This window comes from Podarcis bocagei, assembly GCF_964188305.1.
Source record: "Podarcis bocagei genome assembly, chromosome: 2".
In the NCBI taxonomy this organism is placed as follows: Eukaryota; Metazoa; Chordata; class Lepidosauria; order Squamata; family Lacertidae; genus Podarcis; species Podarcis bocagei.
The window spans coordinates 14,313,716-14,339,791 of NC_138126.1; the positions used below are offsets into that span (position 1 = coordinate 14,313,716).

The 26,076-nt window shown below is 45.9% G+C and overlaps 1 protein-coding gene and 1 long non-coding RNA gene across 18 annotated transcripts in view; one reads left to right on the forward strand and one right to left on the reverse strand.

The window, feature by feature from the left end:
- LOC308581284 overlaps positions 1-26,076 on the forward strand; it is an 89,066-nt gene that overhangs the window by 55,609 nt on the left and 7,381 nt on the right. The gene's annotated exons all lie outside the window — the stretch shown is intronic.
- Positions 1-26,076, reverse strand: part of LOC308580343 (uncharacterized protein) — a 117,563-nt gene that overhangs the window by 43,265 nt on the left and 48,222 nt on the right. For 7 of the 17 annotated variants that reach the window (XM_081181729.1, XM_081181727.1, XM_081181731.1 and 4 more), the window contains 3 exons: positions 23,308-23,688; positions 22,209-22,346; positions 20,832-21,018 (listed from right to left, as the gene is read on the reverse strand). The exons of 2 other annotated variants lie outside the window; for them this stretch is intronic. In XM_081181729.1, coding sequence (XP_081037855.1) covers positions 20,832-21,018; positions 22,209-22,346; positions 23,308-23,688 — 706 coding nt within the window. Of the gene's footprint in view, positions 1-3,565; positions 3,947-5,532; positions 5,726-6,202; positions 6,539-20,831; positions 21,019-22,208; positions 22,347-23,307; positions 23,689-25,436; positions 26,072-26,076 lie in introns of those variants that run through there. 8 more of the 17 variants (XM_081181721.1, XM_081181724.1, XM_081181720.1 and 5 more) reach the window with 7 other exon arrangements.

Sequence of the window (26,076 nt, forward strand, 5' to 3'; positions counted from 1 at the left end):
TGTATCCTTAAATTCTTCAGAGCACAAGGGGGTTTCTTCATTCCCGCAGCTCTAAAATTATACAAGGCCAAAACTTTGGCACAACACCTCTATGGTTCCTTTTTCGGCCCACCTTCCTCTGCTTTCTCCCCCCTTGAGAGAGTTCAATCTAGACTTCTTAGAGCTCTCCTCCAAGTCCCCAGATGTGTCTCAAACGCATGGGTTAGATTGGAAATGGGGATGATGAGAGTGGAGGCTAGCATCTGCCTAATATCAATCTACAAGTGGCTGACATTGAACCTGCTCCCCCGAGGGATAGCCCCATTGATCCTCTGTGACCAATTCCAGTCGGGCTGGCAGACTGCAGTCCTGAACACCCTCCGGAAACTGGGTTTTGCCCCTCCAGCCCTTCTAAGTCTGGGCTTGGGCCAGGCAAAAGCTACGTTCAGGCAAAGAATATTAAACACCGAGAGACAGCAGGACTGTGCAAGGTGCCCCGACTATAGAATTGGAGAAATCGAGAGATATATAGCCGCACCGGCAGCATATCTCTTCTTTCTCGTATCTAGGGATGCAAGAAGGGCCTTTACACTCGCCAGAAGGTCGGCTCTTCCCTCGCCGGTCCTGGATGAAGCCTTCAGAAGGGTCCCGTATGCTCAGAGACTTTGCACCTGTCCATTGGGAGAGATAGGAAGCCCAGAATACTTATTCTTTAAATGTCCCTTTTATGAAGAGGCACGTAGTAAGAGCATGGATCCCCTACTGGTGAGGCTAGCCGACCTCCCGCAAAAGCAAAAATTTGACCTTTTGCTGTTAGGCAAAGATCAGAAGATGACCTTGATGGTCGCCAGATTCTGTGTACATTTTTGTAGGCGCAGATCATCGCCCAACTCAAGATAGTCCGACATGAAAAGCCCCAAACACGGTTCCATGGGTGACTCTGAGACAACTCCCTGGGACAGTTTATTGTTGTACATTGTTTCTAAATTCAGCCTTGAACATTGTTTTAATTGTCTGTTTTAACCATATTTGCACAGCAGTTTCTAATGTTGTGAGTGTCCTCTATTTAAGAGGCTTCTACTCTGCAGTCTCTTATAGTTGTTTTAACTGCGAGTCTTTTAGTTCTTATGCTCTTACAGTTGTTTTAACTGTGTGACTTTGTTTGTTTTTAGTTCTTATCTGTTTTAATTATCAGTTTTTTTATCCATCCATTATCCGTGTTTAATGTTGTATTTTATTTAGATGTTTTATCCTATGCGTTTCCATGTCCTAATTTGCTAATTTGCAATTATTGGTTAAAAAAATCCTAACTGCTATTTTATCTATACGCTTTTTTAATCCTGGTCTGTGACAATAATAAAGTTCATTCACAAGCGGGCACCCCTTCCCAAGAGCCTCCACCCATTTTCAAACACCTTTCTAAGGCTGGCATGGTGTGCACATTAGTGGCCTGAGAGTAGATCCCTTGGAACTTAAGAGTTAATCTGCAAAGGACTGCTCTGAATACATGGGTGGCCCTTGCATGGAGAAGAAGGAAGCTTCTTGCTTGCATCTGGGCCCCCTGGGAGAAGCCGTGAATCCGCCCACTGCTCCCTCTGCCCTCGCTGCCGCCTCCGCTGTCCTCCTGCCCTGCAAAATCCCTTTGCTCTTGTTCTTCAGGTGAGAGAGGCAGAAAGAGCCTTCAAACCCATCCGTTTCCTCCACTGCTCCCCCTCCTCTCCTTTTGGGAAATAGGAACTTTGGTCAGGAGTAAACTACTTAGATGGCAAGTTCACAAGATAAGCACTTCAGAGAACTGCTTGCTCCTACTATGTGTGTGTGTGTGTGTGTGTCTGTGTGTGTTTGGACCTAGAGGACAACTTACATGTTTACACCACGTGATTCCTTAAAGAGGGCAATTCTTTAAAACTGAAGGCCATTTCTACAAAATGGAAGACTTCCGAAGGCAGCCTTTTACAAGGAAATTTTTGATGGTTTTTATTTTGTTGGAAGCTACCCAGATGCACAGAGGCAACCCAGGATGCAAATAATAATAATAATAATAATAATAATAATAATAATAATAATAATAATAATAATAATTGCTTCCTAAGCCTGTCCTGGGACGCGGGTGGCACTGTGGGTTAACCACAGAGCCTAGGACTTGCCGATCAGAAGGTCGGCAGTTCGCATCCCTGCAACAGGGTGAGCTCCCGTTGCTCGGTCCCTGCTCCTGCCAACCTAGCAATTCGAAAGCATGTCAAAGTGCAAGTAGATAAATAGGTACCGCTCCAGCGGGAAGGTAAATGGCGTTTCTGTGCGCTGCTCTGGTTCGCAAGAAGTGGCTTAGTCATGCTGGCCACATGACCCGGAAGGTGTACGCTGGCTCCCTCAGCCAATAAAGCGAGATGAGCGCCTCATCCCAAGAGTCGGCCACGACTGGACCTAATGGTCAGGGGTCCCTTTAGTTTTTAAGCCTGTCCTGATTGGCATGCTGATCACAGACTCTGTCCAAACAACCCCTTTGAATGCAACAGGGCTTCCTATTTTTACTGCTATAAGTGGGATCAGTCAAACCACGAAGCCACTGATCAGCCAGAGTTTCCTGTTTTGACCAAGCACAGTTTGAAGTTAGCTTAACATCCCAGCTTATTCCAAAGCTGGCAGCTGCAGTTTCCTGGTTTGGGCAAAATGGAAAGTTTGTTAGCTATGGCTCATAAGAGACTGTCTGGTTTCATCACAGTTCACCCTCAGGGCCGGCCAAATCATGAGGTAAGCTGGGACAATTAGGTCAGGAGGGAGATGCAGGGAGATATGGGACCAGCACGTTCCCAGCTCCTCTGTTTGTTAGCCTTGCTGCCAGTGCAGGACCACAGCTGGTATATTTGTGCAACTTCCCATTTAGAGTCCTTTTCTTTTGCCCTCTCTCACTAAAGGTTGGGTGGGAGTCCTTCCTGGAGTGATGCATTCTGGTTGTGGGGGCCAGGAGACTGTGGTGGCGGTGGCTAGAGTTTTTTGTTTTGAACTTGGGTCAATTTAGATTTTATCGTAATGTACCAAATGTACATTAGTACAGCAATGTACTAAAAACTGTTCCTATTTGTAACCTAACTTTTCAGGCTGTGATTCAGTCATCTGAAAATGGACATTATCTTAATAAATCTTGGAACAATCTTGCAAGGTAGGCCAGTCATCTTTAATGCGACTACACATGGGATTTCTGAGGAATTTATTGGATTTCTGAGGCTGCGAGACGTGCCAAGATTTTTACCTCAGTGGGGAGAAAAGAGCATTTTGCAAATGGAGGCAATTTAGAGGAGGAAAAAGGGGGTTGGTGGAAGGACCCCTCTTCTGACGTAGCTTCTGCTCTGATGAAATTCCGAGTCCCCTGTGGTTGCTTTATTAAAGTAACAACATCAGGAGATATGATCACAAACCTCCCATGTGTAAGAAAGTTTGGTCTAGCAAGGCTTTTAAAAGTGGATTAGAGAGAAAGTGCAGGGAGGAGGAATATTCACCACCAAAGCTAAACAGAACCTCCATGTCGAGAGGCAGTGGACCTGTAACCTCCAGGTGCTGGAAACCCAGGTGAGAGGAGGGCACTTACCTTTCCCAGAAGCCCCTCAGTGTCTGGGAGCAGGGTCTGGTCTGTCCCCCCTGCTCTCCCACTGGGCCACCGACTGGCATCTGCAGCTCCCCTGAAGGAGAGGACACCTTCCCCGGAGTGGGGAGGACTGGGAGCCTGTGGGGTTTCCCACCCTGAACGAGGGGGCTGCATCGTCTTCAGGAAATCCTGCTTCTGGGCCTCCCAGTGCTGCTGCGGCTGCCCCTCCTCTGGCTCCTGCTTAATCTGACATAAATCTGCCCGAGGCAGAAGATCCCTGATGGTCCCAACTTGGCCGGCAGGAGGTTTCCTTCCTTTGCACTCCAGTCTCTCCCTTTCAATGGGTCTCCTGGGTCCCTGCTCTTCCATTTTTATGCCACCCTGCTGGAAAAGAAGTAAACACAAAGTAAAATAAAACCCAAGAATAAAAACAAAAGCACATTTTTTAACCATTTGCCAGTTTCTGAAATATATTATTACTCTTTCTATTTCTAATGTTCAGGCTATGAATGACAATCATTATGTCACCCAAACGGCTCCACCCAGGGACGAGGGGAAGTTATCCAAAGACTGGGGGAAACGGTTTATGGAATTACAAATAATATTTTTTTTGGGGGGGAGGGGACCAAGGCAGAGGGAGGGAAATCCAAAAACAACCCAGTGAGAGGACTGAGCATGTTCCGTGGACAGGGAATGCTGATCCAGGCTGCAACTTCTAGCATGTTGGAAAGGCAGCAACAGATCTTTGTATATGATTAAGGCTGCGACAGACCCACCTAACATTTAAAGTACATGGCTTCACCCAAGAAATCCTGCGAGCTGCATTTTGTTAGGGGTGTTGAGAACTGTAGCAATAAACTACAAGTCCTGTGGTTCTCTGGGGGAAGCCACGTGCTTTAAATGTATGGGATCTGCACAGCCTAAGAAACAAACAGGCAAAAGGAATATTGGCAAACAAAATCAAACAACCCACTTCATGTGTCCTGCTAGTCCCTGTGGTTTCCATTTCCTTATCTGATCATAGGATGAAGATCTCTGTCTGTCCTGGAGAGAAAGATGCCTAAGGGGCCCATAGAGAGATATTTTCAACTCCAATTTCACCACAAACAAGCACAGTGCTGAAATGGGGTAAAAGCCCTGATCTGGAAATAAATGATCCCTCTGGCTGCTCTTTAAAGAGGATTTCTAAAGAACAATCAGAAGGGTCTTTTTCCACAGATCTCCTTGCTAATTCAGCAGGGTCTTCTTGTGCTCTTATTTCTCCTCCAGCCCAGCACTGGGGGTTGGAAGGTCTAAACATGCTGATTGTGTTTGCAAGACTTGTATGTATGCTAGATGGCATGTCTGGTGAGTGTGTGCAGCACCTCTGGCGTGTGTGCATGTGACTTTATGGTCTGCATCTCTTTTCTGTGTGCGCATGCATGTGCATACATTGGCCACAAAGCTCACTGGAATGTGGCCTCCAGAATCAATGCAGCTTTAAGCCCATAAATCTTCCGTTCCTCCTGTTCTATCAGAAAGAACAGTCTCAAATCTGAGACTATCAGGAGGAGAGAACTGGATCTACAGAGTTAATGCTCTCAAGATCCTATGGACACAAACTGCAATGAGATTTTCCATTAATTGCTTTGAGATTTTTTCCCCTTAAAAATATGAAGCAGCAGTGAAGTGAAATGAGTAATAATCTGAACATGAATAATCTGAACATAGAATCCTCCTTTCCTTTGCCTTCTCAAATCTGGCACTCACTTCAACCCTCAGCCTTCATTTGCCTTACTGAGGAAGGTGGAAATAAAACAATTAATGAAACCAGGCTTAATCCTGTCTCACTTATTTACACGCAGACACAAGAGGTCACTAACTTTGACAGCTTGGGAAAAGATCAGATGCATTCTCTGGAGTATAGATCTATCAGCTGTTTTAATTGCCGTGACAGATCAACAGAACCTCCGTGTTTAGGAACAGTGTACCTTGATTTGGGGCAGGCAAAAGAATCCATTTCCTTGCTAAATGAACCTGACGGACATCATTGCCACAAGATGCGACGATGGTGGTGGCAAAGAGAGCTTTCAAAGGCGATCAGACCAATTCACAAATGAGGGCGATAGATTTATCAATGGCAGTGGCAGAGGAAGGGGGGGCAGGAGTAGTGGTCTGCAAAGGGTGTCACAGTAAGAGCCCCCCCTGCTGCACTGCTCTTCCTTCCCCCCCACCTCCCCTTCCCTCTCCGCCGTGGGGAGGACCGTCGAAATGGGCTGAGCTCCCTGCTGAGGGACAGGGAGAGGGGCGGCAGACTCAGTGACCGCCCCGGGAGGCAAAAGCCCCAACGACGCCGCTGATCCGTGAGCGACTATATGCATCGTCCACCGCGAAGCAGCAGCTGCCTTGGACCCCTCATTCTGCCCCTTGAGCTCAGGACTGAAGGGAGCAGCTCCCCAGGGTCTCCGGCAGGGTCCGTGCCAGCCTGAGCCAGAGATGTTTGCCCCTGTGCCCTCCTGCAGATGCCCTGCCCCTCAGCTGCGCCCCTTCCCCTTCCTGCCCGGTTGGGGGGGGGGCGCCCTGCAGCCTCTGACTCCACTCGGGGCCTGATCCTGCCAGGCCCACGTGCTCTCCTCCTCCTCCCCCCCCCGCCTCCTGCACCTCGGACTCCTCGCTCCGTCCCTGCAGCGGAATCCGGCTCCTCTCCGGGGAAACTCGCCAGGCCACGGGCCGCTGCTCCTCCGCTCTCCTCGGCGGGGGACAGGAAAGTGCAGCCGCTCTCGAGTCCCCCTGGCTGGCCCCGTTTCCTGCCTCTCTGGGCATCGGAGCTCGCTGGCTGTGGGTTGGGCCCTGGGAGGCTGCGAGGCTGGATGCGCCCCCTTGCGCTGTCCCTCAAAATTTATTGTATCATTGGAATCTACCTGGCATCTTATAAGATATCCAGAATGTTGCACAAATAAGTCTCCTTGTGATCCGATGTGCAGTCACTGGTTTCCTCATTAGTAAATCTTTTCAGAAACCTGGGACCATGCCACCCTGCAGCCATAGCTGTCAATGTTCAGATTTGAAAATAAGGGATCGAAAATAAGGGATCAGCGGACTCGAAAATAAGGGATCAGCAGCCTCACCTGTCCCGGAGACAGTCTACAGGATATCTAAACAATCCAGGATAGCAGCGGGAAATGGTACTGGAATAAGGGAATTTACCGCAAAAAAAAAAAGGGAAGGTTGACAGCTATGCCTGCAGCCCGAATGGAGGAGGCAGTCCAATTCCCAGCTCTGCTGGTTGGGATCATGCAATCACTTAGCTCCAGCAACCGACCTTTCCAAACCCTCCAACATTTCTCTGATGAAAATAGGAACATCCCATTCCATAACTATAATTTTACTATTTATACACCACACATCTTATTACGTTGCCCCAGCCACTCTGGGAAGTTTCCAACATATATAAAAAACATAATAAAACATTAAACATTTTCAAATGTCCCTATACAGGACTGCCTTGTCAGATGCCCGGGGGTCGGATAACTCCATTCCCTCCAGCATTTCTTCAATGAAAATAGGGAGACCCTAAGGAGAAGCAGAATATTCTGGGATCAAATCAGAAACCAGGACAGCTTCTCTAAATCAGGGACATCCCTGGAAAATAGTGGCATTTGGAGGGTTTCTATTTCCCTGCTTTTTCTTTCGCTGCCTCTGGTCTCCTGCATCCATTTAGCAGAGGATGGGAGAGGTTTTGGCCATCATACTTCTCCACCCCCTCACCCCACCCCCAATATAACCAAAAACACACACACCATTTGGGAGGGAGGACCAAAAAAATATATAAATCGTTTTATTATTTTATTACTTATTTTTGCAGTTCAATTGACTGTATCTATAAATTTTATTGTTTATAGCCAATGGCCACCACAATACAACATGAGCACAAATCACACAGCTGCAAAACAAAAGACATTGCATGCACCAGACCAGGATAAATCTATAGCGTACAAAATTAATTTTCACATTTCTTTCAATGGGAAGGATATAGGGCAGCAGAGCCAAGGTGCTGGGGTCCAGATTAGAGTTCCTATCATCCTTTACTGTCATCCCTGCTGGCTGAAGCTGATGGGAACTTGACAACAACATCTGGGGACATCTCAATGACTATTTTGTGATATACAAAATCTTCAAAGGATTAAGGCACTGATGCAGAAGAGAATGAACTGAGAAGAGGCCCCACTGAATTATCTGAAGTGAAACAGAGGAAGATCATTAAATAATAATAATAATAATAATAATAATAATAATAATAATAATAATAATACTTTATTATTTATACCCCGCAGACAGACAGACTTTAATGTTGTATACAGTGTAAGGATGGGGAATTGAGAGGTGGGGAGAGCAAGAGGGGGGGAGGGGTAGTACACTTTCATTATTTTACAAAGTTCATATGCAAGGTGTTTGTGTCAGTGTGACATGGCTAGGTTCTCTTCCTTTTCATTTATTAGTTTTCATTGGCAGTGAGAAAGATCGGGGGGCCCAGGGCATAGTTGGTTGCCTTCAGTTGACTGCAGTAAAGGTGGTGGAGGCTGAACCATTTTGAGGAAGAGATTGTTGTAATTCTTGGTTCCATAAAGTTCCATAAAGACTTCACTGACTATATAAAAGCCTTTGACTTCTGCTTCACTGACTACATAAAAGCCTTTGACTGTGTCGACCACAGCAAACTATGGCAAGTTCTTAAAGAAATGGGAGTGCCTGATCACCTCATCTGTCTCCTGAGTGTTATGGAAAAATCTAGGTGTGAGGCTGTTCAGTCAAACCAGCTCGTTGGGAAGAGCGTAATAAAGGAAGGAATCCAGTCACCAACTGGAGCAAATAGCTGTAGACCAAAGTTTATTGCGCAACAGGTTCAAAGAGGAATTTTGGACCCCAAGCATGGGGTGACAAAGACTTTTAAAACTTTCCCACCATATCCCAGAATACAGTTCGTAGAGCATCATTGCTATATGATTGTTACATCACTGACATGTCACAATAGCAGAGGGGTAGACAGGGGTTACACTAGTCTAACCTTGGCAAACATGTCCAGACAAGTCCTTGATAAAAGATTAGCATAAGCATGCCCATGTCAGGGCAAGACTCAGGCATAAGATTAGCATAGGCAAACACCTCTTAAGTCGCATCACCCAAAGTACAATAGAACTTCCTTTGCATGTCTGGCCCCTTGGCAAGTTTGGTGATAGGATTAGGCTTTCCTTGGCCCAGCTCAGCAATTCTCACCCCTGGACACTTCCTGGAGTCCTTTTTCAAGGGGAAAATAGCTTTGGAATGGAGGAAACTGGCAAAGGTGTTGATTTTATATTATTTTTAAAGCTAGGTGCCGTATTTTTCGCTCTATAAGACGCACCAGACCACAAGACGCATCTAGTTTTTGGAGGAGGAAAACAAGAAAAAAAGTATTCTGAATCTCAGAAGCCAGAACAGCAAGAGGGATCGCTGCACAGTTAAAGTAGCAATCCCTCTTGCTGTTCTTGCTTCTGTGATAGCTGTGCAGCTTGCATTCACTCCATAAGACCCACACACATTTCCCCTTACTTTTTAGGAGGGAAAAAGTGAGTCTTATAGAGCAAAAAAATATGGTAATAGGGGAAGCAGCTCCGTCGGCTGGAACGGAGGAGAGGTCAGAACAAGCTATCCTCCCGGAAGGGGAGGGGAGCCGTGAGAGGAGTGATGTAACGATCAGGAGAAAGGTTGGAAGCTGGGCGGGCGCGCCAAGTTCAAATGTGCAAGCGCGCGGGGAAACGGAGAGCCCGGGGGAGGAGCCAGGTCCCAAAGCCCACAGGAGGGAGGGAGAGCCATCGGGAGATTCAGCGTCAGAGGAATCCAGGAGGGGCGGAACTCCAGCGGGCAGAAAGACCCTGCGGAAAAGGAAAGACAGGAGGAGGTGGAGCAAAGCAAGCATCTTAAACTGGTGCAGGGGAGGGACTGATTCAGAGGGGACTTCAGCGGTCTAAGCATAACAGACGTGGGGCTGCACGCCTCAGCTGTGGAGCGGAAAATGAACTGCAATAAACATCTCTGTATATAAAGTGAAACTGGCGTTGGTCCTTTGTGAGCTGGGACCTGAGGCAGCCCTGACAGTAAGTCCCCTCTCAAAAAAACCGCAAAAATTTTTTTTTGCAAGCTCACAAAGGTTGGCAGACATGACCACTGAGGAGCAACTGACAGCCCTGCGAAACGCAGTCACGGAGCTTTCCACTGCGGTAGTGGTCTCCAAGCGTAAGGGAGAAGAAGCAGAAGCGCTATGCCAGGATCTGCAAGCCAGGTGGGAACTTCCCTGAGCTGTCAAGTTGAAAGGATACATTCAGGCATAATATCTGTAACATTTAATAACTTTAAAGATGTGCCCCCCCTAATTTCCTTAACATAACAAATCTATATGTGGGACAAGAAGCTACAGTTAGAACTGGATATGGAACAACTGATTGGTTCAAAATTGGGAAAGAGTACAACAAGGCTGTATATTGCTCCCCGCTTATTTAACTTATATGCGGAATTCAACATGCGAAAGGCTGGAGTGGATGAATCCCAAGCCAGAATTAAGATTGCCGGAAAAAATATCAACAACCTCAGTTATGCAGATGACACAACCTTGATGGCAGAAAGTGAGGAGGAATTAACCTCTTAATTGTTCAGTTTCTGTTAATTGATTCTCATGGGAACTTACAGATTCTGGCTTCACACAATTAACTCAAGGCGGTGTCAATTTACTCTTGGCAGAAAGCCAGGGTCTGCTTGACCTAGAAACTACTTACTCTGATTGGTTAACGACCAGCACTCAACTCTGTTATCTAGAAATGCTAGCACAGTTTGGTGTTAGGTGTGTTGAAGGAGTAGAAGTGCTGTGTATGGTTTAGAGAGAGAGAAAGAATCATAGAATAGAATCAAAGAATCATAGAATCATAGAGTTGGAAGAGACCACAAGGGCCATCGAGTCCAACCCCCTGCCAAGCAGGAAACACCATCAGAGCACTCCTGACATATGGTTGTCAAGCCTCTGCTTAAAGACCTCCAAAGTAGGAGACTCCACCACACTCCTTGGCAGCAAATTCCACTGTCAAACAGCTCTTACTGTCAGGAAGTTCTTCCTAATGTTTAGGTGGAATCTTCTTTTTTGTAGTATGGATCCATTGCTCCGTGTCCGCTTCTCTGGAGCAGCAGAAAACAACCTTTCTCCCTCCTCTATGTGACATCCTTTGATATATTTGAACATGGCTATCATATCACCCCTTAACCTCCTCTTCTCCAGGCTAAACATGCCCAGCTCCCTTAGCCGTTCCTCATAAGGCATCGTTTCCAGGCCTTTGACCATTTTGGTTGCCCTCCTCTGGACACATTCCACTTTGTCAGTGTCCTTCTTGAATTGTGGTGCCTAGAACTGGACACAGTACTCCAGGTGTGGTCTGACCAGAGCAGAATACAGTGGCACTATTACTTCCCTTGATCTAGAGAAAGAAAGGATTTATTTTGCTTTGTTTTGTATGCAGAAACTCTGCTGGTTTTATTTTTTCCTTTTAATAAATCCTGTAAATAGTTATTCTGAGTCTAGCTGACTAGTCATTACCACCTCAACTAGCTTCTTCGCTGTGCAGGAAAACTCTGCTACGTTTGGGCTAAAGCCATCAGGGCTATGCCTGACACTTCAAAGTTCCATGAGGTTATAGGCATTGTGCTGCCAGCCTGAGTTGTGGTGGTGTCAGCATCAACGGTGTTGGTTCCAGTAGTTCCAGAAGTTGTTGTTCCTGTTGGTGCAGCAGATGGACACTGGCTGGTTCCTGACTGTTGTGAGCTGGTGACGCAGTGGACACAAGGACAACAGCTGCAGCGTGTGTGTGCTGGGTGCTGTGGTTTCTGTTTTCTCTCTCGGTGGTCGTGAGTAGCTGGTTCCAGGTTCCAGGGACATCGCTCTCAAGATGGCCTCACAACAAGTTCAGATGGCTTTTGAGCGTCTGAATGACTCCAATTACTTGCTGTGGTCGGAACGCATGCAGGCAGTGCTGCAGAGGGATCGTCTCTGGCAAGTGGTAAGTTTCCTACGAAGCCTGATGATGAAGACCTCGATAAAGACCAAAGAACAAGGGCCACAATTGTCTTGGGGCTGGAAGATTCCCAGTTGCCATATGTGAGGGGAATCAAGACAGCTAGAGGTGTGTGGCAAGCACTTAAAGAACTCCATGTGCGTGAGACAGCGGTTTCCAAGCTGTTCATTCGCAAGGCATTGTACAAGGCAATGTTACAGCCTGGGGTTACAATGCAGGAACACCTACACAGTTTACAGTTAAAGTTTGCTGCGCTACAGGAAAGAGACTGTGCATTAGACCAGCAGGAGAAGGTGGCTATTAATTTGAGTTCTCTCCCGGAAAGCTGGGATAATTTAGTTTTGTCTCTAGAAGGCATACAGGAGCATGATTTATCAGTCAGTTACGTTACTGGGTGTTTGATTGAAGAATGGCAGAAGAGGCAAGAAAGGTCGTTGGCTGCAGAGACTTCTACTGGCGGGCGGTTTGGAAGGAGTTCTCATGCCGTGCCAGAGGTGAAGCAAAAGCAGCGTACTGGTGAGGAGTCAGCGTTTGCTGTTAGGCGTTGTTTCCGATGTGGGTCTTCAGCGCATCTAAAACGACAATGTCCGGAGTTGGTCAAGTCTCAGTTGCCGGTGCAGGAGCAGAGACGAGATCAGCATCAGCATCAGCGTAAAAAGAAATTCTTAAAACAAAAACAGTCGGCTCAGCTGGTGACCGCCGAGGTCAAGATTGCTGATGAGAAACAAGCTGTCTGGGTGGTTGATTCGGGAGCGTCTCGGCACATCGTAAATTCAGATGAATTGTTTGTTTCCAAGAACTCATCACAGCGCAGCCAGGTGGCTCTAGCAGACGGAAGTACTTCCGAAGTGATTTCGGGGGGTGCAGTTTTTGTTCCTTGTCTTCGTGAATGCCTGCAAAATGTACTTTGTGTGCCTTCATTAAGGAGCAATCTGATGTCTGTAGATTGTTTGCTAAAAGCTGGGTTTAAAGAGTATTTTGAAGGAGACAGTTGCATTATTAAGAAGGCTGGTGAGATTTTAGGCACTGCTAAGTCAGAGGGAGGCTTGTTTTGGCTTAAAGCGGGATCTCAAGTTGCAGCAGTAGTCAGTAAATCTCAGCCTGCAGTGAATAACAAAGCTATACATGACAACTGTGTGCACTTATTGCATAGGAAAATGGGGCGTGCTTGCTGGAAAAGTGTACTAAAAATGTCTGAATTGGCTGATGGGGGTGATTTAAAGAGTTGTAACAAATACCTTGATTGTAATGTTTGTAAAAAGGTTAAAACCCACAGAGTCTCTTACCCCAGAAGTGACAGAGTTAGTGAGTCACCGCTACAGCTGGTTCACATGGACGTAATTGGTCCATTTGCTGTAAGCAGGGGTGGAGCGTGCTTTTCACTAACAATTGTGGATGACGCCACGCGTTACTCTTGGGTTTTTCCCATGAAAAATAAGGGTGACGTGTTCACTAAGTTTAAAGGCTGGGTGGCATCTGTGGAAAGATTTCTGTCCATTAAACTCAAAAGGATTCAGACGGACAGAGGTGGCGAATTTATGTCAAATGCTTTTAGAGATTGGTTACAAAAGCGTGGCATTGGGCATAGGAAAACGAACGTTTCCCCCCCAGAGGAGAATGGCGTTGCAGAGCGAAAAAACAGATCTTTACAAGATATGATGTTTGCCATGCTTGATGATGCTGATTTGCCCATGTCTTATTGGGGGGAGAGCATGCTCACCACATGTTATCTCCAAAATAGGCTCTTTCATCAAACAATAGGTACAACCCCGTACTTTAAATTGTTTCAGAAAAAAACTAAAATTGACCATTTGCATGTGTTTGGATCAAAAGCCTGGGTATTAATTCCAAAACAAATGAGGAAGAAGGGAGATCCTAAGACCAAACAGTTAGTGTTTGTGGGTTACCAGGAGCTGGGAAAAGGTTTCCGCTTTGCTGAAGGGACAAATGGCATTGTGATCTCCAGGAATGCCAGTTTTTGTGAACATAGTGGCTGGGAGAGACTACATGCCAATACTGAAGTTTGGTTTGAACCTTCCCAGGAGCTTCATGACTCTGAAGGTAAACATAGAGAATCAGAGTCTGAGGGGGAGGAAAGTTCAGATAAGAGCTCTCAAGAAAGTGGAATTAGCCAGAGACCAGTTGCTAAGCAACAAAAGAGAGGTCGTAGTTCTGAGGAGGAAAGTGGGTCAGAAGAAAAAATTTCTCCCAGAAGATCTAAACGACAAAACAAAGGAGTGCCTCCGGTGCGTTTTTCTCCAGATACTACAAATGTGTTTGGTGTAATTGCAGAACCCAAGAGTTTTCAGGAGGTGTTAGTTACCAAAAGAGGAGACAGAGCTCTGGAAACAGGCAATGGAGGAAGAGATGTCCTCTCTGAATGAGCACAAGGTCTTTACACCAGTAGCAGCGCCTCAGGGGGCAAAGATTGTAGGCTGCAGGTGGGTGTACAAACTTAAACCTCTGGTGACAGGAAAGTACAAATACAAAGCTCGTTTAGTGGCTCAAGGATATTCTCAGAGGCCTGGAAAAGATTATGACGAAACTTTTTCCCCTACTGCTAAGGGGGACAGTGTAAGGCTGATTTTAACGCTTGGAGCAAAGAGAAAACTCCTGTTAAACCATTTTGATATCCAGACTGCATATTTACATGCATCAATATCAGAAGACCTGTATCTAGCCAAACCGCCTGGTTATGAGACAGGTTCCAATAGAGCAGGGGTGTCAAACTCAAATTCATCGGGGGCCGCATCAGCAGTTTCGTCACCCTCAAAGGGCCGGTTGTATCTGTAGGACTATGTGTCCACTCTTTATTATCATAAATTATTGTCACTGCATTCAATTATTACTGTTTTTTGTAATAATGTAAGTAATAACTAGCTCTGAAAGCAGAAACATAGTCAAAATAATGGCAAGTAGATATTCAAATGTACAGGCTGGCTATTGCAGATACTGCGAATTCCCACAGGTTCCTCTCCTTCTCCCTGGGAGCAAAACTCCAGAAACAATAAGTGAACTAGGCAAGAATTTGCTTCCTCTTCTTGGCCCCCCCCAAACCAGTCGCCTCAAGATCTCTCCTCCTCACTCTGCCTAACAGTAGGGCCAGCCCCAGATGCATCCTCGCCAGGCCCCTTTCCGCTCTTGTTTTATTTATTTATTTTTAATAATATTTATTAAGGTTTTAAAGGTTACAAAAATAAAAAATAATAACATCATATTAAACAACATCAAAAACAACACATCATAATAGGAAAAGAAAAAAAAGAAAATACAAAAACAGAAAAAGTCCATTAAAAAAATAAAACATCGAATCTTCCCATAACTTATCATTTGTTAGCTTGTTTTCTTGACCTCCTCACACCTCCCTTTTTTGTATTCTAGTTCGGTTAACTATTTCAGCAAATCCTTTCCATCTTTTTACAATTTTTGTCCTGTAATTTATCTTAATATGATATGACTTTACTTTCCCTCGTTTCACCAATTAACAGTCTATTTTTTCCTAATCCTTTATAACATTTCTGCTAAAACCACATAAGTTCATTCCAATATCTTTCTAACATTCATTAATTTTACAATGTTTCTGTAAATAGTCTTTAAATTTCTTCCAATCTTCTTCCACCGACTCTTCTCCCTGGTCTCGGATCCTGCCAGTCATTTCCGCCAGTTCCATATAGTCCATCACCTTCATCTGCCATTCTTCCCTGGTGGGTAGATCTTGTGTCGCAAATGGTCACATTTAAGAACTGTGGAATCGGTTATCTGTCACATGAGAAACAAGGCCTGATTCCCGCCCCCACCCCTTAATCCTCTCTAGCTATTTGCTGATCCATCAACCCTGATGGAACTAAAAATATTCCTAGTTCCCCGAATTCCTGTCAAAACTATCCCAAGGTGGTGTCAACCATAAATTTTTTCTACTATTTTGAACAAATCAGATGAATTGCTTCAATTCAATATTCATAAGCATGGAAATGAAAATGCTCCCCTAAGTTTCCTTGGTTGTCCACTTCCAATCTCAGCTCTTGGCAGACTGGGAGGCATTGGCTGGTTCCTGTCACCTGACAGCCGGAGGTTTCCAGAGAGAGAGTGCAGAGTGCTGAGGAACCAGATGCTGAGACTTCAGCTAGAGTTCAACAACACATGTGCTTGCTATATGCAATTTGGAGACAAAGAATCCTTTATTTTCAGTCAGATTCAGAACTATTTCCTGTCCTCTTACCCATGAATTATATTTCTGTTCCACACTCCCCTCATCAAGCCCACCACAAGATATATTGCTTTCACGCACACAGCGACCCTGCGAGGGAGGTTTCACATAAAGATGGTGACCAGCTTTAAGTCGCCCAATCGGCTTCATGACTGAGGAGCGATTTGAATTGTCCCCGGCATTTGTGACCTCGATCCTTGGACTCCAGCTCCCATGAGCCCCAGCCAGCGTGGCCAACGGCTAAAGAAGACGTGAGTTGCAATATCACATCATCTGGATGGGCCACAGGTTACCCAACAGGTCCGTTTTCAGCGCCTTGACCTTCTCCTGGCGCAGCTGCCCTTGGAACTCCCTTGTACTGAATGTGCTTCGTCCTGTGGTGCCTCTGCAGGTTGGCCTTCTTCAGGACGGAGAGGGCCTCACCACAAATGAGGCACACGGGCATGCCTTTCAGCTCCACAAAGAAATAGTCGTGTGTCCATCTTTTTGAAAATGCGGCACTCCAAATCTATCTTCCTCTTCTTGTGGAAACATTGATTGTGCCCAGAAACAGACAATTAGGCAGATGGAGCTGTTCTAATATGGGAGTCCTATTCTGCCTATAGCCAGCCCTGGTCAGTAATGTGTCTGCAGCTCTTTGAGCCATTGAAGTTTCTGAGCTCTTTTCAAAGGCAGCCCCAGGTAGTGTATGTTAAAGTAACTCCTACGCAATGTGGCACCAGACTGCTTTCTTTTTTTGTAATTATCTGTTTGTTTTAAATTCTGTAGCTTAAATTCTCTTGATGCTTGTTTTTGTGAGAAGGGCCTCTTACGGTCACAAAGCAATGATTTTCAGTGCAGCTCCATAACACTGATTGCTCCCTCACACTACCCCTTTTTGTGTGGGGATTTGGATCCAGAAAAGGAGAAGACGGGGAAAGATTAAGCAGAATCCCACCCACACCCTGTGCCACCCTTAGGTGTGTTCAGCCTTCACCTGCTTCATGACTCCACCTTGCATGAGAAAGAAGGATGGAGCTGCAGAAAACAGGAAGTGGTCCTTCAAACAGCCAGGACATCTCACCATCACAGACAGATCCAGTCTCCTGCTGTGGAGTCAAGAGTGGCCCTGGGATGGCAGAGAGAGGAGGGGAAGGGGCCAGGGACAGAAGGAATGGCAGGGCTCCAGATGCTGCCTTAGACCCCTCCCCTGACACCAAGGGGAGCTCCTCTTCTGGGGCTGAAAGCATTGGTGTGGTTTGATTTTATCAGTATTGCAAGGAAGCATAGTAGGAAAGGTAAAGAACACCTATACGGTTTATTAAAGTATCTGTGATTTTTCCCCTGTGTGAGTTTGTTGATGTCTTCTAAGTGCTCCACTTTGACTGTAGCTCTTTCCACATTCAATACATTTAAATGGTTTTTCCCCTGTGTGAGTTCGTTGGTGTATTCTAAGTGATCCCCTATCACTGAAGCTCTTTCCACATTCCATACATTGAAATGGTTTCTCCCTCGTGTGACTTTGTTGGTGTCTTCTAAGTTTCGAACTTGTACTGAAGCTCTTTCCACATTAAATACATTTAAATGGTTTCTCCCCTGTGTGCGTTCGTTGGTGTCTTCTAAATGATCCACTATCAATGAAGCTCTTTCCACATTCAATACATTTAAATGGTTTTTCCCCTGTGTGAGTTCGTTGGTGTATTCTAAGTGATCCCCTATCACTGAAGCTCTTTCCACATTCCATACATTGAAATGGTTTCTCCCTCGTGTGACTTCGTTGGTGTCTTCTAAGTTTCGAACTTGTACTGAAGCTCTTTCCACATTCAATACATTTAAATGGTTTCTCCCCTGTGTGAATTTGTTGGTGTATTCTAAGGTCTCCACTTGTACTGAAGCTCTTTCCACACTCAAAACATTCAAATGGTTTCTCCCCTGTGTGAGTTCGTTGGTGTCTTCTAAGTGTATAATTTTGACTGAAGCTCTTTCCACATTCCATACACTGAAACCGTTTCTCCCCTGTGTGAGTTCGTTGGTGTATTCTAAGTGCTCCGCTTATGCTAAAACTCTTACCACATTCAATACATTTAAATGGTTTCTCCACTGTATGAGTTAGTTGGTGAATTCTAAGTTTCCCACTTGTACTGAAGCTCTTTCCACATTCAATACATTTAAATGGTTTCTCCCCTGTGTGAGTTCGTTGGTGTACTCTAAGTGCTCCGCTTATGCTAAAACTCTTTCCACATTCAAAACATCTAAATGGTTTCTCCCCTGTGTGAGTTCGTTGGTGTACTCTAAGTGCTCCGGTTATGCTAAAACTCTTTCCACATTCAATGCATTTAAATGGTTTCTCCCCTGTGTGAGTTCGTTGGTGTATTCTAAGGTCTCCACTTGTACTGAAGCTCTTTCCACACTCAAAACATTCAAATGGTTTCTCCCCTGTGTGAGTTCGTTGGTGTACTCTAAGTGCTCCGCTTATGCTAAAACTCTTTCCATATTCAAAACATCTAAATGGTTTCTCCCCTGTGTGAGTTCGTTGGTGTACTCTAAGTGCTCCGCTCATGCTAAAACTCTTTCCACATTCAATACATTTAAATGGTTTCTCCCCTGTGTGAGTTCGTTGGTGTATTCTAAGGTCTCCACTTGTACTGAAGCTCTTTCCACACTCAAAACATTCAAATGGTTTCTCCCCTGTGTGAGTTCGTTGGTGTATTCTAAGGTATCCATTTTCACTGTAGCTCTTTCCACATTCAATACATTTATATGGTTTCTCCCCTGTGTGAGTTTGTTGGTGTACTCTAAGTACTCCACTTTTGCTGAAACTCTTTCCACATTCAATACATTTAAATGGTTTCTCCCCCGTGTGAATTCGTTGATGTATTCTAAGGTATCCATTTTGACTGTAGCTCTTTCCACATTCAATACATTTATATGGTTTTTCCCCTGTGTGAGTTCGTTGGTGTATTCTAAGTTTTCCACTTTCACTGAAGCTCTTTCCACATGCCATACATTCAAATAGTTTCTCTCCTTTTTGACTTTTTTGTTGTATCCTCAATGTCTTTGTTTTCCCCCATAAATTCACCTGTGGCTTCATAGAATTCTGACTTTCATCTTCCTCACCTGTTTGGGAGTCTGGGAGGAAAGAGAATCCTGTTAGACTTTCAAGAAAGACAAAAAAGGAACTGAACACCTGTCAATCCCAATCTGCACCTTCTCTCATTTTCACACAGTCTCCATTCTCCACTGTCCTCTCTAGGTTCCATATTTTTTGAAAAGCTGATGAGATAGTGGCAAGAGCAACACATGATCACTCCATTCACACTTAATAAAGCAGCATCGTTTTATAATTCAGATCTATGGTGGAATTGGCTTATTAGACACATCTATTTTTTCTTTCTGAAGTGAAGAAATGATCTCAGGCTCAAGTAACAGTATTTCCCTTGTGAAATAAATAAAACTTAAGTGCTACATGTAACTGTAAAAATATTGCAATATATTGGAACCTAAGAAGAGCCTGCTGGATCAGGCAAAGGCCCACCTAGTCCAGCATCCTCTTCTTACAGAGGCCAACCAGATGCCTGTGGGAAACCGGCAAGCAGGATTGGAGCACAAGAGTCTTCTCTGCCTTCCTGTGCTTTCCAGAAACTAGTATTAAGAAGCGTTATTGCCTAGGATTGCGAGGGCAGAGCAGAGACGTCAGTCTTATCCTTTTTTTCAAGCTATCCATGTTGCTGGCCGTCACTGTCTCCTGTAGGATAGATTCCATAGATGAACTACGCTTCTGTTTATTCATCTTTTGCAGCCCTTAAAGGCTGAAAAATGGGCTGCAGTCTCACAAAGTGGAATTTTGAGCAGGAAAGCTGGTGCCACTATAAACTTCTGAGTCTCTTTGTTGGCTTTGTGTACTTATTTTGAAATTTGCACCAAGGTTGTACCACAGTATCTCCATGGAAGCTTAGGAACGGACAAAATTACAGGGTGTCAGCTCTGTGAATCTCAAGCCTCTCGTGCCTCCGCTGACAGAGCCTGAGAAGGCAAGAGATGTGATTCAGTTGGAATGTGAAGCAGAGGAGGAGCAGCCAAGCTGCAGCAGGAGCAAAGAACAAAGAGCAGGAAGAGGGGGTGACGGGGGGGGGCACAGACTGTTATCTCCAGTTTGAGCTCTGACACAGAGCCCCCGAAATAGCCTGTCCAAAAAAATCGTAGGCTCTAGAGAATCTGCAAGAAGAGGGGAAAATAAAGTGAAAGCGGGGCCTTCTTTGCTGGAGGACTCGGCAACTGCAAGCTGGGATGAACAGGCCGAAGACTGAGCTCCACAGTGATTTATGAGTTTGAGATAATTACTACTGGAGTTGTCTCATGTCTGTGCGGGAGAACCAAGCCATTACACAGGGGTGCTAAAATTATTATCCCACTCACTCACTCACTCACTCACTCACTCACACAAACAACCCCAGTCTGTGAGATTGGCAAGTTTACACAGTTTGCTTATAATACCACCTGCTCTTGGACTTTATATGACCAATCCTAAGTGCAGAGCCACCAGCCACAGGAATTGTGTATCATGATAACTGGTCCTTTGTCCCTTAAGCCCACCAAACTGGGGGGGTGCATGAATTTATTGTGTTTTGATGCTGGTGGAATGTATCATTCTGACCCTGTCTATAAAAAATAAGAGTAATAGAAACAATTTAAATACATTAATTATAAATAATTATGGGAAGCATTTCCATTCCCCTTCGCCCATTTTTCAGGATTGGTGTGCAACATCATTATCATCAATTATTCCTGCCATGGAAATAACACCTAAGATTTCAAAGCCTGGAGGAAGAAAATCTGACCCCACTACTTTAGGAAAAGGATTCAAGAAACAAAGAGCTGCTTTGCAGAAGGCTTCACCTCTTCCTTCTTCCTGTCAGGAACTTCCTTCCATTTGTCTCCTCTCCATCTTTTCCTCTTTCTCCCTCCACCATCCATCTGTCCCTGTCCCCATCTCCTCTCCCCTGGAACTCACCAGATTTCTCCAAGGGTACTGGGAGGGAATGCTCAGAGGTTGTGGGGAGGGATGCGGGAGACAGCCTGACCAGGTCAACCGTCCATCTTCCTCCTTCCATCCTGGCCAGGGTTGCAGGTTCAGTCTCAGCTAGGTTTGCAGGTTCAGCTTCCTGAGGAGCGCAGAATCCAGAGCAAGTTGCAGCTTCCTGGGAGGAAGGGAAGAAGAAGCCAAGGGAGTCTGAGAGCCCCTGCAGGGATTCTCCTGCCCAAGACATTCTACTGCCCCTGGAGAAGCCGCAATTGGGCACCCCCTTCCCAAGGGCACCCCCTTCCCAAGGTGCATTTTCAAACACCTTTGGCAATTCTTTTCATCTGCCTGTCCCACCTCCCTTCCTAAGGCTGGCATGGTATGCACATTAGTGGCCTGAGAGTAGATTCTTGGGAACTTAAAAGTTAATCTGCAAAGGACTGCTCTGATACATGGGTGGCCCTTGCAGGGAGAAGAAGGAAGCCCCTTGCTTGCATCTGGACCCCTTGGGAGAGGCGGGGGATCCGCCCACTGCTCCCTCTGCCCTCGCTGCCTCTTCCTCTGTCCTCCTGGCCTGCAAACACCCTTTGCTCTTGTTTCTCAGGGGAGAGAGGCAGAAAGAGCCTTCAAACCCATCCGTTTCCTCCTCTGCTCCCCCTCCTGTCCTTTTGGGAAACAGGAACTTTGGTCAGGAGTAAACAACTTAGACGGCAAGTTCGCAAGATAAGCACTTTGGAGCACTGCTTGCTCCTACCATGTGTGTGTCTGTGTGTGTTTGGACCTAGAGGACAACATACATGTTTACACCAAGTGATTCCTTAAAGAGGGCAATTCTTTAAAACCGAAGGCCATTTCTACGAAATGGAAGACTTCCGAAGGCAGCCTTTTACAGGGAAAGTTTTGCTTGTTTTTGTATTGTTGGAAGCTACCCAGATGGGCAGAGGTAACCCAGTCAGATAGGCAGGATGAAAGTAATAATAATAATAATAATAATAATAATAATAATAATAATAATAATAATAATTGCTTCCGAAGCCTATCCTGGGACGTGGGTGGCACTAGGACTTGCCGATCAGAAGGTTGGCGGTTCGAATCCCCGCGACAGGGTGAGCTCCCGTTGCTCGGTCCCTGCTCCTGCCAACCAAGCAGTTCGAAAGCACATCAAAGTGCAAGTAGATAAATAGGTACCGCTTTGACAGAAAGATAAGCAGCGTTCCCGTGCACTGCTCTGGTTCGCAAGAAGCGGCTTAGTCATGCTGGCAACATGACCCGAAAAGTGTACGACGGCTCCCTCGGCCAGTAAAGCGAGATGAGCTCCGCAACCCCAGAGTCGGCCACGACTGGACCTAATGGTCAGGGGTCCTTTACCTTTTTAAGCCTGTCCTGATTGGCATGCTGATCACAGACTCTGTCCAAACAACCCCTTTGAATGCAACAGGGCTTCCTATTTTTACTGCTATCAGTGGGAACAGTCAAACCACGAAGCCACTGATCAACCAGAGTTTCCTGTTTTGACCAAGCAAAGTTTGAAGTTAGCTTAATATCCCAGCTTATTCCAAAGCTGCCAGCTGCAGTTTCCTGGTTTGGGCAAAATGGAAAGTTTGTTAGTTATGGCTCATAAGAGACTGCCTGGTTTCATCACAGTTCACCCTCAGGGCCGGCCCAATCATGAGGTAAGCTGGGACAATTAGGTCAGGAGGCAGATGCAGGGAGATACGGGACCAGCACATTCCCAGCTCCCCTGTTTGTTAGCCTTGCTGCCAGTGCAGGACCACAGCTGGTAAATTTGTGCAACTACCCATTTAGAGTCCTTTTCTTTTGCCCTCTCTCACTAAAGGTTGGGTGGGGGTCCTTCCTGGAGTGATGCATTCTGGTTGTGGGGGCCAGGAGACTGCGGTGGCGGCTAGAGTTTTTGGGTTTAAACGTGGGTCAACTTAGGTTTTATTGTAACTTTGCTGCAGCAATGCATTAAAAACTGTTCCTATTTTTAACCCGGCTTTTCAGGCTGTGATTCAGTCACCTGAACCTGGCCATTATCTTAATAAATCTTGCAACAACCTTGCAAGATGGGCCAGTCTTATTTAATGCGACTACACTTGGGATTGCTGAGGCTGCAGGACGTGCCAAGATTTTTACCTCAGTGGGGAGAAAAGAGCATTTTGGAAATGGAGGCAATTTAGAGGAGGAAAACGGGGTTTGGTGGAAGGACCCCTCTTCTGACACAGCTTCTGCTCTGATAAAATTCAGAGACCCCTGCAGTTGTTTAAGTAAAGTAAGAATAGCAGGAGATATGATCGCAAACCTCCCATGTAGGTTTTCGTCCAGAAAGCCTTTTTTAAGTGGATTAGAGAGAAAGTGCAGGGAGGAGGAATATTCACCACCATAGCTAAACAGAACCTCCATGTCTAGAGGCAGTGGAGCTGTGACCTCCAGGTGCTGGAAACCCAGGTGAGAGGAGGGCACTTACCTTTCCCAGAAGCCCCTCAGTGTCTGGGAGCAGGGTCTGGTCTGTCCCCCCTGCTCTCCCACTGGGCCTCTGACTGGCATCCGCAGCTCCCCTGAAGGAGAGGACACCATCCCCAGAGTGGGGAAAATTGGGAGCCTGTGCGGTTTCCCACCCTGAACGAGGGGGCTGCATCGTCTTCAGGAAATCCTGCTTCTGGGCATCCCAGTGCTGCTGCGGCTGCCCCTCCTCTGGCTCCTGCTTAATATGATATAAATCTGCCCGAGGCAGAAGATCCCTGATGGTCCCAACTTGGCTGGCAGGAGGTTTCTTTCCTTTGCACTCCAGTCTCTCCCTTTGAATGGGTCTCCTGGGTCCCTGCTCTTCCATTTTTACGCCACCCTGCTGGAAAAGAAGTAAACACAAAGTAAAATAAAACCCAAGAATAAAAACAAAAGCACATTTTTTAACCATTTGCCAGTTTTTGAAATATATTATTACTCTTTCTATTTCTAATGTTCAGGATGTGAATGACAATCATTATGTCACCCAAACAGCTCCACCCAGGGACGAGGGGAAGTTATTCAAAGACTGGGGGAAACATCAAGGTTTATGGAAGTACAAATAATATTTTTTTTGGGGGGGGGGAACCAAGGCAGTGGGAGGGAAATCCAAAAACAACCCATTGAGAGGACTGAGCATGTTCAGTGGACAGGGAATGCTGATCCTGGCTGCAACTTCTAGCATGTTGGAAAGGCAGCAACAGATCCTTGTATATGATTAAGGCTGCAACAGACCCAGCTAACATTTAAAGTACATGGCTTCACCCAAGAAATCCAGCGAGCTGCAGTTTGTTAGGGGTGTTGAGAACTGTAGCAATAAACTACAGGTCCTGTGGTTCTCTGGGGGAAGCCACATGCTTTAAATGTATGGGATCTGCACAGTCTAATAAACAAACAGACAAAAGGAATATTGACCAACAAAATCAAACAACCCACTCCAAAATATTTTATATTTGATGGTCACAAACTCTTTACTGAAGATATTCTAACTTGCAGTCCATTGGCTGCATATGGCTTGCCAAGCCTCAGGGTGTGTCCTGCTAGTCCCTGCCATTTCCATCTCCTGATCTGATCATAGGATGATGATCTCTGTCTGTCCTGGAGAGAAAGATGCCTAAGGGGCCCTTAGAGAGATCTTTTCAACTCCAATTTCACCACAAACAAGCACAGTGCTGAAATGGGGCAAAAGGAAAATAAATGATCCCTCTGGCTGCTCTTTAAAGAGGATTTCTAAAGAACAATCAGAAGGGTCTTTTCCCCACAGATCTCCTTGCTAATTCAGCAGGGTCTTCTTGTGCTCTTATTTCTCCTCCCACAAAGACTGGGGTTGGAAGGTCTAAACATGCTGATTGTGTTTGCAAGACTTGTATGTATGCTAGATGGCATGTCTGGTGAGTTTGTGCAGCACCTCTGGCGTGTGTGCATGTGACTTTATGGTCTGCATCTCTTTTCTGTGTGCGCATGCATGTGCATACGTTGGTCACAAAGCTCACTGGAATGTGGCCTCCAGAATCAATGCAGCTTTACCATAAACGTTTCGTTCCTCCTGTACTATCGGAAAGAACAATCAAATCTTAGACTATCAGGAGGAGAGAACTCCTGGATCTACAATGTTCTCAATATCCTATGGACACAACCTGCAATGAGATTTCCCTTTAATTGCTTTGAGATTTTTTCCCTTAAAAATATGAAGCAGTATAGAAATGAAATGAGTAATAATCTGAAAATGAATAGCTAATTTCAATTTCGCCTTCCTCAGTCTTTTACAATACTGTCTTCAACGTATTTATTATCATTAATTCATTTCCGTATGCCACACTTCTTAAGAATCCTCCTTTCTTCTGCATTCTCAAAACTTTCACCCACTTCAACCCTCAGCCTTCATCTCAAAACTCTGCTGCCTTACTGAGGAAGGTGGAAATAAAACAATTAATGAATAAATAAGTCTCACTTATTTACACGCAGACACAAGAGGTCACTAGCTTTGACAGCTTGGGAAAAGATCAGATGCGTTCTCCGGGAAATAGATCTATTAGCTGTTTTATTAGCTGTGACAGATCAACAGAGCCTCCATGCGTAGGCACAGTGTACCTTGATTTGGGGCAGGCAAAAGAAGCCATTTCCTTGCTAAATGAATCTGTTGCACATCATTGCCACAAGATGCGGTGATGGTGGTGGCAAAGAGAGCTTTCAAAGGCGATCAGACCAATTCACAAATAAGGGTGATAGATTTATCAATGGCACTGGCAAAGGAAGGGGGGGCAGTAGTGGAGGCTTGCAAAGGGTGTCAGGGGGGCTGCAGAGTGAGAGGGACACCTCCTTGCTGCACTGCTCTTCCATTCCCCCCTGCCTCCCCTTCCCTGTCCGCCGTGGGGAGGACCGTGGAAGAGGACGGGGCTCCCTGCTGAGGGACAGGGAGAGGGGCGGCAAAAGCCCCGGGCGACTATATGCATCGTCCACCGCGAAGCAGCAGCTGCCTTGGACCCCTCATTCTGCCCCTTGAGCTCAGGACTGAAGGGAGCAGCTCCCCAGGGTCTCCGGCAGGGTCCGTGCCAGCCTGAGCCAGAGATGTTTGCCCCTGTGCCCTCCTGCAGATGCCCTGCCCCTCAGCTGCGCCCCTTCCCCTTCCTGCCCGGTTGGGGGGGGGGGCGCCCTGCAGCCTCTGACTCCACTCGGGGCCTGATCCTGCCAGGCCCACGTGCTCTCCTCCTCCTCCCCCCCCCCGCCTCCT